This window comes from Delphinus delphis, chromosome 6 (genome assembly GCF_949987515.2).
Source record: "Delphinus delphis chromosome 6, mDelDel1.2, whole genome shotgun sequence".
NCBI lineage: Eukaryota > Metazoa > Chordata > Mammalia > Artiodactyla > Delphinidae > Delphinus > Delphinus delphis.
The window spans coordinates 17,920,380-17,934,173 of record NC_082688.1 but is presented as its reverse complement, the minus strand read 5'-3'; the positions used below and the strand labels follow the sequence as shown (position 1 = coordinate 17,934,173).

The 13,794-nt window shown below is 40.7% G+C and overlaps 1 protein-coding gene across 1 annotated transcript in view; it reads left to right on the top strand.

The window, feature by feature from the left end:
• PAPPA (pappalysin 1) overlaps positions 1-13,794 on the top strand; it is a 254,491-nt gene that overhangs the window by 103,926 nt on the left and 136,771 nt on the right. Inside the window, exon 8 of the mRNA XM_060014251.1 lies at positions 8,512-8,640. Within this exon, the coding sequence (XP_059870234.1) occupies positions 8,512-8,640 (129 nt within the window). The remainder of the gene's footprint in view (positions 1-8,511; positions 8,641-13,794) is intronic.

The following is a 13,794-nucleotide window of genomic DNA, read 5'->3' as shown; positions in this document are numbered from 1 at the left end:
GTCAATTAAATGTATGACCAAAAAGCAAAAACCTTACACAAGTTAATAGCAGACAGAATTTATCAATGCATTAAAAGCCACACACTCAAACAGACACACACATTGTGTCAAAGCTGGATTTTCCTAGAATAAGATGAGACTTTAAAGTTAGATGGTCTATGAATGTAATTCACAATACCAGCATATGAAATGTTTTAAAATAAAATTGTCTTACTAGATGCAGAATTTTAAAACTCTTAATAAAATCAGATCCCTTCATGATAGAGAACAAAACAAAACTAGTAACACCATTGGTTCTACCTAAACCAGCTTGGCGAGACATACCAACAAAATTTCTGAGGATTGAAAAGGGAGAAATTTGGGACTTCCCTGGTGGCTCAGTGGTTAAGAATCCGCCTGCCAATGCAGGGGAAAACAGGTTTGATCCTTGGTTCAGGAAGATCCCACATGCCATGGAACAGCTAAGCCTGTGAGCCACAGCTACTGAGCCTGCATTCTATAGCCCGCGAGCCACAGCTACTGAGCCCAAACGCCACAACTACTGAAACCCGCGCTCCTAGAGCCTGTGCTCCACAGCAAGGGAAGCCAACGCAATGAGGAAGCCAACGCAATGAGAAGCCCGTGCACCGCTCGCCGCAACTAGAGAAAGCCCGCAGGCAGCAATGAAGACCCATCGCAACCATAAATAAATAAATAGATAGATAGATAGGTAAATAAATAAAACTATCATTATCCTCATCTGTAAGAGACTACAAAGAAAAATTAATAAGAATCAACAAATTACTGGAATGAATCAAACAGTCTATGAGAACATATGAATAGAATATCAATTTATAAATTATTTTTTGTCAGCTACAAGACATGAGGATACAAATATAGATATACATGCACATGGATGCATACATGTGTGTGGATGGATAGATAGATTAAAGCTATCATTTACTGTAGTACTGACATCTATAAAATGCTTAGAGTTAGGAATATATCCCTAATAAAAAATCATCACAATTTTTATGAAGAAAGCCTTAAAACTTTACTGAAATCATAAAAGAAGACCTAAATAAATAAAGAGATAAACTGTGTGTGTAAATGGGGGATACAATGTCATAAAGAAGTCTTTTATCCTCAAATGCATCTATAAACTCAATGAAATTGGAATTAAAATCCCAACAGGCATTTCAAAAAATGAAAATAAATTTCACATGAGAGAGCAAAAAGGGTCTTTTGCTAAAACCAAAGTATAGAATGGACTTGTAGCATAAATCGACTTGTTTAAAACTATGGAAATTAAGACAGACTGCTATTGATAAGATAATAGAAAAAAATAGACTAATGAAACAAGATAACCCAGAAAAAAAAAAAACTTATCTAAGTTCTGAATGATATATGGCAAAGGCAGCATCACAATTCAGTAGTGAAAGGATTAACTTTCACATAAATAACGTCAGACAAATGATTCATCCCTATTTGGGGGGAAAACAATCCTTACCACACATCATTTAAAAAACTATTTGTAGTTGATTGAAGGCATACATGTAAAAATAAAACTTAAAGCTATTGAAAGGAAATAGGGGATACTATCTTAATACCTTGGAGTAAAGAAACGTTTATTCAACAAGCCATGAAAAGGACAAATCAAGAAGGAAATGATTAAAAAATTTTATTCAACAAAACAACCTAAACAGAATGAAAAAAACAAAGCTAGGAGTCACAGACTTAGAAATGGTATTTGCAGAGCTTTTCATTACAAAGGATTAGTATCCAGTAACTATAAATGCATGACATATCAGTAAAGAAAAAGAACCCAATTTAAAATAGGCCAAAGTGATGAACAAGCAATCAGCATGCTAGAAACATACATGGTCTGCAGACACATGAAATGATACTCAGGCTTGTTGGTAATCAGGGAAACACAAAGTAAAATAGTAATTAAATACCATTTAATACCCATCAGATTGGCCAAAATTCAAATGTTTGGTGGAATCAAGTGCAGCCAGGGACCTGGAACAATGGGAAATCTGCTGGTAGGTGTGTTCATTGGTACAATGATTTTGGATAATAATTTGGCAATATCTAAAAAAGCTGAAGACGCGATTATCTGTAACCTAGCGCTACCACTTTAGATATATTTCCTTCAGAAACTCTTGCTTTATGTGCAAAGGAACATGAATGCAAATGTTTAAGGCAACATTATTGGAAATAACAAAAAAGATTACATAATAATGATACTACTAATAAGAGAGAGATCACCCAGGTGCCTATCGGATGTAGTATGTTATGTTCATACAGTAAAAAACTTATGTCAGTGAAAATAATGAGCTAGATCCACGTGCAGATCTATTGATCATCTACGTGATCAATAGGTATGATCTCAAAAGCAATGCTTGGTTAAAAAAAATAAATAAAGCCAGATGCATAATAATAAATGTAGTATTAAAACATCTGGGAGGTTCAAAACATGCAAAACAATACGTATGTTCAAGAAGTATAAAAACATTCATGGGAGAGAGGGAAATGGGATACAGGTAGAGCACACGGGTAGGTTGAAAACAAATATATAAAACAGTATATTTTATTTCTTTTACACCAAAAATAAAAGATATGGAGAAAATATGGCAAAAGGTTATAATTTGACAAAGCTGGGGATTAAGTGTACAGACATTGGTTATAGTGGTCTTTGTACTCTTCTATGCAATTAACGTATTTTCTATTTAAAACAATTGTAATGGTATGTGTAAAGTCCCTTGGCACATCATCTCAGGCTCAAAAAGTGATCGTTTCCTCCTCTTCCCATTCTTAGCTGGAAGATGGTATACAAAGTGCCCAGGCATTACCCTCTCACCCTTAGTCCAAGGCAGCACTGGAATACTTGGGCTCTTCCTAAGCCAGAGGCATCCTAGGTGCTCCCCCTGCCGTGTCTCCCAGCTCAGTCAATCTGGGTGGTAGATCTTGAACTATACCCATTCTCAGTGCAGAATTTTAACTGCTGAGGCAGCTTCTAGCTTGTAGAAGATCTCATGGCAGAAAGATGCAGCACTACATTCCTCATTGAATTAGAGCTGCTCGTCACTTTCTACCCAGATTCCCATTTTGTAGATGAAGAAATGGATGCTCAGAAAGAGGAAATGGCTTGCCCATGGTGAGTGAGTCAGTGGTGGTGTTTAAAAGGATGTGTGTCTCTCCTGACTTCTAGAACTTTCCAACTGGTCTCTGTATGGATACGCTACTTGATTCCAAAACTAGGTCTTACTTCTATTCTGCTGTATTTTCCAGTTTATAACAGCTGTGGCTTCCGTCTCCAGATAGCACTGTCTTGGGATGGAATTAGACTTGGCTCAAGTCCCTGCCCTCTGACAAAAGCAGTGTGACTATAGGCAGATAGCTTAACCTTCCTAAGTGTTAGTTTCCTTATCTGAAAACTTTTCATAGTAGTTATTCAAGGGACTGTTGTTTTGATTAAATGATAGTATTCATATGAAGGCATAGTGCTTGGCATATGATAAATAGGAAACAAATGGAAACTACAATTGCTATAATTATTGCAGAAGGTGGAATATCAAAAAAGTATAACACAGTTTAGCTACACAGACTATTTGGAGACAGAGAGTGTGATAAATGAATGCTATAATATGGAAACAATAGGAGGCCAATAAGGAGGAATCAAGAGGCTCAGAGAGGGACTTCCCTGGTGGCGCAGTGGTTGAGAGTCCGCCTGCCGATGCAGGGGACATGGGTTCGTGCCCCGGTCCTGGAAGATCCCACATGCCGCGGAGCGGCTGGTCCCGTGAGCCATGGCTGCTGAGCCTTCGCATCCGGAGCCTGTGCTCCGCAACGGGAGAGGCCACAACAGTGAGAGGCCCGCGTACCACAAAAAAAAAAAAAAAAGAGAGGCTCAGAGAGAGTTTCCTAGAAGAAGCAAAATGGAATATTTCCATTGTGCAATGAGGTTCTCCCTCCCTCTTTCTCCTATTGTACTTTCATAGCTCTCATTTTATCTTCACATTGGTATGGGAGAAGAATCATATATCTTAATTAAAAGATAGAAAAACAGACTGAAAGAAGTAAAGTGACTTGCCTGTAGATTTCAGAGGGGTTTTTAATTGACCTATCATGATATTAATTACACACCATAATTTTAAGAAATAGACGTTTTTGCCAAAAGCTAAGTCATGGGGTACTTAGGCTCCTTAATAACATACCTATTCTTAAGATAATGATTTTATAATATGTAACTGAATTTTCTATAAGGTTGTGCTCCAAATTTGATACACATGACCATCAATACATTTTCTGAGGAGAAATACAGAAAAATCATACCACTTAGGAATGTCAGTATTTTTGTTTCTAATCGCCAGAAATGCAAACCTAAGGCAGATATGTCATTTGAGACATTTGTGAAACAATGATGGTTAAACATTAAAAACATTAAAAAAAAGAAGTCTACCAAGGCTGCAAAAAAACAACCCTTCAAAATAATCTCATCACGTTTAAATACTGTCATTTAAATTTACTAGCTAAAAACATGAAATTAATGTGAGATGCAGTGTGAAGAATGAATGATGAACTACTAGTGGAGGTTAGCTTTTTAAATAAAGATAAAATAAAATGGCCCTCAGAATTCTATGAGAGAAATCAGAAGGGATGAAGCTAATCATGTTTCAGAGGAAGTGGTAAAATTTTAGTTCCAAACAAAGAGTAAATAGGAAGGTTCAGCTTGGTAGCGTGCTCCCGTCACTGCACTAAGTGGGGGGATACTGAGCTGGAGAGTAGCTTTGGATCTAAGAATATTCCGATGGTGTTGGAAAGACTGGAAAAGGGAGATGCTAGAGGCAGGAGGGCAAGCCAGAGGCTGCTTCAGCCATCAAGTGTGGGATGTAGGTGGCAGCAGGGGTGCAGAGGGAATGACATGGAAGCTGTTGGGTGGGGGAAATTGACAAGGTTTAGGGTCTGCCTGGATGTGGGAGGCTCAGGAGGGGAAGGAGTTCAAGTGACAGCATAAGACTTTCCAGATGGTTTTCAGAGCAGCTGAAAGGAACAACTTGACATAAATGTCCTACTTTTAGACCAACCATGAAATAGGTCCTAACCTCCAGCAAAGCCTTCAGAAGCCACTACCCTGTCCTTCTGAAAGAACTCTCTTCTACCTTAGGCTCTTGAGAAAAGAGCCCTAGTTTAGCATTAATGGTAACTTTAACTTGGAGAACATGTAGTTTTATCACAAGAATTCTTCAGTGGAAGAATATAATCTTTTTAATAGCATTTGTATCCTGTTCTTTCTTCCCTAGCTTTTTGTGAAGGGCATGACTTGGGCTTCTGTTTTCCTATCTGAAAACTTGGGATAACAGCCCCTGGTTCAAAGAGCCACTCTCCGGCTTCTGTGAGATAATGATGCATGTGCCACGCACACACAGTTTGTAAGGAGGGTTATTAAGGTTTCTCTACCAATCAGATATGTTCTATGTGATGCTGGTGGGTAACAAGGAGGACAGTAGTGGAAGTTACTGGGGGACAGATTTTGCCCCAGGGCAAAGACAAACCTTCTGGGATCCACAAATTGCAGAAGTAGAGAATAGCCACCTAGAGAGACAGCAAGCTGCAGGCAATGAGGGTGTTCTACCCAAACGATATGGTAGAAAAGAAACTTTCCATCAAGCTGTGGCCCACATGATAGATGGCGGCCTCATTCATCTTCATGGGTGTACCAAACCGAGTTTATATTGAGTTATCTGTCACTTCTTCCCTTCTAGGAAAGAGAGCACAGCATAATTCCAGGGAGTGAGAATGTTGATAATTCAGCAGGAATTGTAATGGGTTAACATTTGTTAACTGTCTATCATTGGCTGGGCACATAGGTGCTTTATATATGTTCTTACATTCGATCTGTGGGAAAAGGCTGTGAAACTAGGTTTATGGCTAATTTGAAATAGGCTCCTGCCTATGACTTCTCAGCTGGCAAATGACGAAGCCAGGATGGAAACACATGTTTGCTTGCCTCACAGTGGTGTTTCCTGAGAAGGAGAGGAAGGGGAGGAGGGAGGGCAAGGTATGGGGAGGAGGAGAGCATTCACAAATATTAGCAGAGCACCTAAATATTATCATCCGTAAATCATTTGGACACACACCACAAATGAAAAGCACAATGTAGAGAAGTAATTTTCACACTCTCACGCTTTTCCACAGAAGTGCTCCATCTGCTTCAGACAGTGACCATATGCCCCCAGTGGCCTGGGAGGTAGCCTGAAGAAACATCTTTATTTTATTCCGGAACACGGCCATGACTGTTTAATATAAAATGTACCTCCATATTTTAGAGAAAATTAATGTACAGTAGAATGCATGTCATCTTTATCTTGTACCTTCATGTTTCCCCTGGGAACATCACTCTTCCCCCTGCCACAATATTCCAGCTTTAGAAGCGTTATCTGAAAATGTGTACATTCATTAGTCTAGAGGTGGTTAAAATATCCAGTAAACTTTTTTAAAGGCCTATAATTATATCAACAAATTAGCATTTCAGAGGTTTACAAGGCACCAGTTATTCATACATTCATACATACAGTATCTCAAGATTTTTATGCATTTCATCCACTTAGTTTTCATTGACAGAGCACTGCTGGAATCCCCAGGGACTTCTGGTCTACCCTCAATATTCCTGTCTGCTCCAGCACTGCTGAAACAAACTCTTCTTTGGGTAATAAGCCCAACATTCTCAGGAAGGCTGTATTCCTCACCAGCCTCCTTCAGTGCTCATAAACTCCAGCTCATCATTGTGTTGAGAGTCAGGAGACGTTGTCTGACTGTTGTCGCTGCACCTGCTATCTTATTGGACTTATCCAGACAGCCCTAGCCCTCAGAGCAGCTGAAACAACAGATGGGCAGGAGAACTTGAGATGTTTTTGACACTGTCCTTTTGTTTATGGAATCCCCCCTCACCCCAACTCTGGAATCTGATAGGAATTCTCTTCATGACCATTTTGTGTTTTTTCCCATGACACATTTTTATTATTAAAAAGTAAATAATTGGTGCAGAGGGAGATGAAAGAGAATAACATTTCCTTTTGAAAATGGTCAAAAAGGAAATGAGGATGGTGATTTGGTCATGTGGATAAATACACCTTTGCCTTGGAAGATAATTGGCAGTAGCCAGATTCCTTTGATGGCAGGGGAATTCAAGCAGGGAGATGAGAGGGGATAAGAAGGGGAGGGAGGTAATCTGGTATAAGGTTGAGTGTGAGGAAGGTAGAACAGGCATTGCTCTAGGAGGTCGTGAGAGCAAAGGAGAGACGCAATCTAGGCAAATTGGAAAGCTAGCAAGAACCAATGCCTGGAATTGCGGTTCCAGGACAAGATGCCCCTTTGTAAGAAGCGAGATTGTTAAAACAACCCTGAACTAGGGATTAGGGAGGCAGACTGCAGGATATAATTTAATGTCGTATGGTTGTAAGCATTTTGCTTGATCTCTCTGTGCCTCAGCTCCATCATCTGTAAAATAAACATGAAACTACTAGTACACATGTAGTATTGTTTTGGTTCTCAAATGAGAAAACACATGGAAAGTGCTTGGCCCCAGTCCTGACATTCAATTAATAGACGCTGCTATTATTATTAATTTAGTCAAGAGTGAGAGGCACAAGGAGGAGCAAGTGGAAGGGAGATGGAGAATCACTGGATGTGAAACGTAAGGAAAGGGCTTGCTTGCTTGTAATGGGGTTTCTGCTCAGATCGTAAAAAGAGGGCAATAGATCAGACAGCGCCCACAGAATCTCACATGGTGCTTTCCCACCTCTGTGCCTTTGCTTCTCCCATTTATTTTTTCCTGGATGGCGTTCTCCCAAACACCTTCATTATGGGGCACATACCATACAATTCTTATCCACCAGGGTTATTGTAAGGGTTAAAGATAAAAAGTACCTAGTAATATTCATGGTACTATGTCATTTTAGTGACATTTAGATGCTACATTTTAGTGTAGTCCATCATGTATGGGAGAGTGCCTTAATCACAGTAGACATTAAAAATTATTGGATAACTAACTTATATGTGGAATCTAAAATATGACATAAATGAACATATCTATGAAACAGGAACAGACTCACAGACATAGAGAACAGCTTTGTGGTTGCCGAGGGGGGTGGGGGAGGGAAGGGTTAGGAGTTTGGGATTAGCAGATGCAAACTAGTATACATAGGTTGGATAAGCAACAGTGTCCTACTGTATAGCACAGGGAACTCTATTCAATCTCCTGTGATAAACCATAATGGAAAAGAATATGAAAAAGAATATATGTATGTATAGCTGAGTCACTTTGCTGTCCAGCAGAAATTAACACAACATTGTAAATCAACTCTACCTCAGTAAAATTAAAAAAAAACAAATAAAATTATTGGATAATTAAATGTGCGTGTGATATCAAAAACAAGCAAGACTGGTAGACGTGTACTCGAGGGGATCCATTTTGTTTGTCCCCAGCCTCGCATCTGTATAGTTAATAGTCTTCTTTATGTTTTCCAGGGATCTACATCTTGGCAGTGTGTACCAGTACTGGGTCATCACTATCTCAGGAAACGAAGAAAGTGAGCCATCACCTGCTGCCACTTACATCCACGGAAGTGGGTACTGCGGTGACGGCATCATCCAGAAGTAAGTAGGCCTAACTAACGAGAGGAGTGGGAGCGATGTTAAGTAGGCCAAGACATGGTCAGGGTGCCAAATAGAAGAGCTTCCGGGATACTCTTCAGGGTTGAGCTGTGAGTTACGAGGGATCCTCAGAAGTCTGCCAATTTGTCTGCAAGCAGCTCGCTGGCCTCAGAGGAAAGCAATGATTCTTTTTTGAACAAACACGTTTCTCAAGCATGTAATACAATATAAGATTTCCATAGAGCTACCATTATGCACTTACTACCAGTATGCCCTTGTTCTATGTGTCCTACAAGGATTCTGTTAGTTTTTTCCACCCCAGGCCACATTCACTTAACAGGACACAGCGCACCTAGGTTCAAACACTTTTACATTCTTTGCTAGTTACCATTTACATTTCTTAAAACTGCATGTTTATTTATGATTTCTGTTGTATTGTGTTATATCAACAATTTACAAACTGGGTCAGAGCCTTATGAAAACAGCAAAATATTTCAACTCTCTATAATGTTGAAACCGTGATGGTAAACAGTACTCCAGAGTGAATATTGAACGTGATTATAAGTTCAGGGAGGCAAGTGTAAAGATTCCACACGAGCAGCCAAAAAAGGAAAAGTGTGATCAGAAGATATAAAGCTGTGTGTCTAAAAAATGGATTTTATTGGATCACCAGTCCATCCATCCCCTGTCCACAGGGCAAGACGTTATGCAACTGAGAAATAGTTGCAAAAAGCCATCAAGACTTCTGCATTGTTGGAAAAAAAAAGTAAATCTTTGAGGCTTTTTTCCTCCAGAATAAGCACAGAGTATTTTCGGTCACTAAATTGAATGGTTTTCTTCCTAGAGATGAAAAAGAGACCAAGAATCATGCACAATTAGGTTCCTTATTGCTAAAATTGTGTTCTTTATTGTGAATATAGTTACTAGTCACACTATTGCTAAGGGCCTTTTAAAACTATTGGCAGATTTAATGATAAATGTTATGGATGGAGATGACACAACAAGCTATTGGCAAAATTCCTTCATTAAATGGCACTGTTGGGTGTCACATAATATCTGTGCAACATGGAATTGCAGTGACTATTTCTGTAGGGGGAGGGGCACTCTAAAGAGAATTTGTTTCACAGTTGGATGAAACCACTGATGTACAGAACATGAATCGGCTCATAGGTATAGTTCATATATGAAAGAGAAGGGCTCGATGACTATTTCTTTTAGTTTATCATTGACACTAGTGCTTGAGGTCAAGAGCAATTTAATTTGGTACTGATGACTTTGTGGTGTGTCATATGCACTGGAAACCTGCTATGGAATGAAAGGACCAGATAGGAACACAGCAAGGATGACACAGTGACGCAAGGAAAGAGTTTGTACAAGAATACCCATCTGCACAGACATCTGTTATTGGCCAGCAGTTTGCTTTCTGGTCATGACTCAGCATTGAAGGGAAAAGTAGATGTCGAGAATATGATCAGATGCGGGCCGGTGAGTTACAACTGCCCAACTTACTGTGCAAAAAGATAACAGTATGTGTAAGATTCTGCACTCCCATACACACTGAAGTGTGCCAGCTGTTACGAGAAAGGTACTAAGTCAAGTTTCTGAAATAACGAATGACTTTTTTTTAATGTTGACCTTGATAAAGGCCAGTAATGATTATTTGCACAATTTCAAGTGGCTTGCTGAAGTGATGTATCTCAGGGATATATATTCATGTCTTAAATGTCCTGCGTGTATAATTTCAAAGCTGAATTATCTCAATTTCCATACGGAGGAGATAATATAAGGATTTTTAAGGGTTGAATTGTGATGCAAACCACCTGATTGCCAAGAATTTGACTCCTCAAGCATAGAAGATAAAACTCCTCGCTTGTCAGAGAATGAAATTGATGGCGTGCTGTCATGTGTAAGATCCTCCTCCAAATGCAACAACCAAACATGAAGATATGGTTTCTGGGGCTTAATGTAACAAAAGTGGGCAAAGGGAAGATAGTCACTGTTTTCTCCCACATTAAGACATTGACTTCTAGCTTTTTTTTTTTTGTGGTACGCGGGCCTCTCACTGCTGTGGCCTCTCCCGTTGCGGAGCACAGGCTCCGGATGCGCAGGCTCAGCGGCCGTGGCTCACGGGCCCAGCCACTCCGCGGCACGTGGGATCCTCCTGGACCGGGGCACGAACCCGTGTCCCCTGCATCGGCAGGCGGACTCTCAACAACTGCGCCACCAGGGAAGCCCTGACTTCTAGCTTTTGATGCAGCTGTTGTCTGATGGAACCCTGAGCACCTGAGCAAGACAGTCTCCAGGGAAGGTGCCCTATCATCTGTGGGTACAAGACTGAGCTACGTATCCAGAATATCCAGGAAACAGTCACGGTCATTGCTGGCAACCCATAATTGTGATTTGGGATTTTCTAATTTAGCACGAGGAATAAAAAAAGAAACTCACTAGATGTAGGAACTGATCTATGGTTCAGTCTATCCATTTTGGAATCAGATATAAGTGCACTGGTAAAACACTGCAAACAATATCATTCTTCTCGCTGATCTAAAACTAGTAGTAGTAGTAGTAGTAGTAGTAGTAATTTAAATAGTTTTCTTAACAAAGATTTTTAGTATTTTTTTACCTAGAATTACTATCGTGCATAGACATCAAATACATGTTGAATTACCTGCAGGTACCAAATCGTTGTTGACATACTTGGTAGAAAACTGAATGCAGCTTATCGATGATTCCCTAAGCAAAAACAAAACAAAACAAAATCAACTTTGAAGGAAAGAAAGGATGCCGTCTTCACTAATTGGATTTTTCATGGGATGATACACGCTAATTTACTGTACATATGCAAAGGAATTTACAACACTCAGGGCCCTGATGAATGAAAGCACTGGATGAGTCTTATAATGATAATTATAAATATTTATTGAGACTCTACTAGGCAGGAGGCACTGTGCGACATTATGATCTCCTTGGGTCCTTCCAACAACCCTGTGAGATAGGTCTTATTACCCTACTTTACGAAAGAGACAACTTGCACACAAAGACTAAAATGGTTTTCTGAAGCTTACACACCCAGTAAGGAGCAAAACCAAGATGTGAGCCCAGGGCCCAGGTTCACATCTGGATTTACCATTGCCTTGCTGTGACTGACAGCCCTGCAAAACTGACGAGTCAAGGAGTAACCGCTGCTATCGACTCTGTCCCAGACACTGTGCCAGGAGTCAGGGTGCTAGGATGACAAAGCCTCTGTCACGTCCTTTGGCATCTTAAAGCCTAGGATAGAGTGCTCTCAAGTAACAGGCAAAGGCAGTCAGTTTGACAAGTGCTCTGATAGATGGGGCCCCTTGTCTTTGGACTCAGAGAAGATGGCCACCCACTCCAGCCTGGGAGGTCAAAGAAGGTTTCTCAGAACCTGTCTATCTAATGATAGATCTGTCATGCCTAGAAGATATTTGTGGCGACCCTAATGTTTTGCTTAAACCAATAGAACATATTGTTTGGGTGGTGAGGGAATGGGTTAGAAGTGTTCTTTGTGGCTTAGGGAAACCAGCCCAGGTTAAAAAAAAAAAAAAAAAAAAAATCTCTCCCCAGATAACCCACGAAATAGCTAAGAAGCACAAGGCCACCACCAATTTCCAGTGCAAGATTTGCTGGCAGAGACTGGAATATGGGCCCAGCTTGGAATATATCAGCAGAATTCTTTTCTCATGGGTTTGCAGACAGGAGAGAAATTGGGTGGCTCTTCAGAGATCAATGCAATGTCCTAGTCATTGTAAGGATTGATTACAAGGCACCATCCTGCTACTCTGACACCTCCTAAAAGCAACAAACATTTCCCAGTGTAATTGCCCGGGTGAAAGGCAAAGTCTGAGGCTTCTTCCATGCTGGGACAGGTCCCAGCTGCTCTCTGGGGATGAAGGGGCAACTGCCACACACTCCACACAGTCTGCGGAGACCTCCCAGGACAGGTGGGTGGGCATGGGAGCTGTGACTCTCAGCATCTACTGTATGTCGCACGCCGGGCCAGCCTCATTAAGTTACATTCCATTTTTGCACCAACGCTAAGGAGTAGGTGTAATGATCTCCATTTTAGCCCATGAGAAGACTGAGATTCAACGTCCCGAACAGCACTGTCCAATGGATTTTTCTGCAATACTGGAAATAGGTTCTGTGCTGTCCAATATATTTGCCACTCCCTACATCCAGCTGTGGAAGACTTGAAATGTGGTTACTGTGACTAAGGAATGGAAAGTTTAATTATTTTTTATTTTAATTGATGTAAATTGTCAAAGATAGAAATATCAGAGAGAGAGAGAGAGATTAAGGGACTTGTCTGAGATCACACAGTTTGGAACATGGGGCTCTAAACCCAAGTTTCTGTTACTAAAAGGATGGGAGGGACTTCCCTGGTGGCTCAGTGGTTAAGAGTCTGCCTGCCAATGCAGGGAACACGGGTTCGAGCCCTGGTCCGGGAAGATCCCACGTGCCGCAGAGCAACTAAGCCCGTGTGCCACAACTACTGAGCCTGCGCTCTAGAGCCCGCGAGCCACATCTACTGAAGCCCGCGCGCCTAGAGCCCGTGCTCCGCAACAAGAGAAGCCACCGCTCACCGCAACTAGAGAAAGCCCACATGCAGCAACAAAGACCCAACGCAGACAAAATGCAGATAAATAAATAAATAAATGGATGGGAGTTTTCCAGAAAGTGGTAACCCATCCAAACTTTCAATTGTTACTCCTCCTTCCCTTTCCCTAGGTCCAATTCAGAGAGCATTGCTCATTTTCTGCCCATCCTAACCACTGCAGAATCATCCTTAGGTGATGGAAATAATTCCTCAAAATAAAACGAGAGGACATTTTTATTTCTTAACAGCATAGGACACAGGCCTTAGAGTTCTTGACACTATGAAATGACACACCCAATGGAGAAGGCAGTGTTTTCTGATCTAAGGAAGCTCAAACCTGAACACATGGATGGAGAAAATCTTTACCTTTAAGTGCACTGGGGGTATGGGGATAGGGCTAAGGCAGGGCATTGTGAAGAACAGCAGTTATACCTTAGAGACTCCAAAGTTCTCTTCAAATTCTCAAGTTTAAAGTGGAAGTGATGGGTCTTCCCTGGTGGCACAGTGGTTAAGAATCCACCTGCCAATGCAGAGGA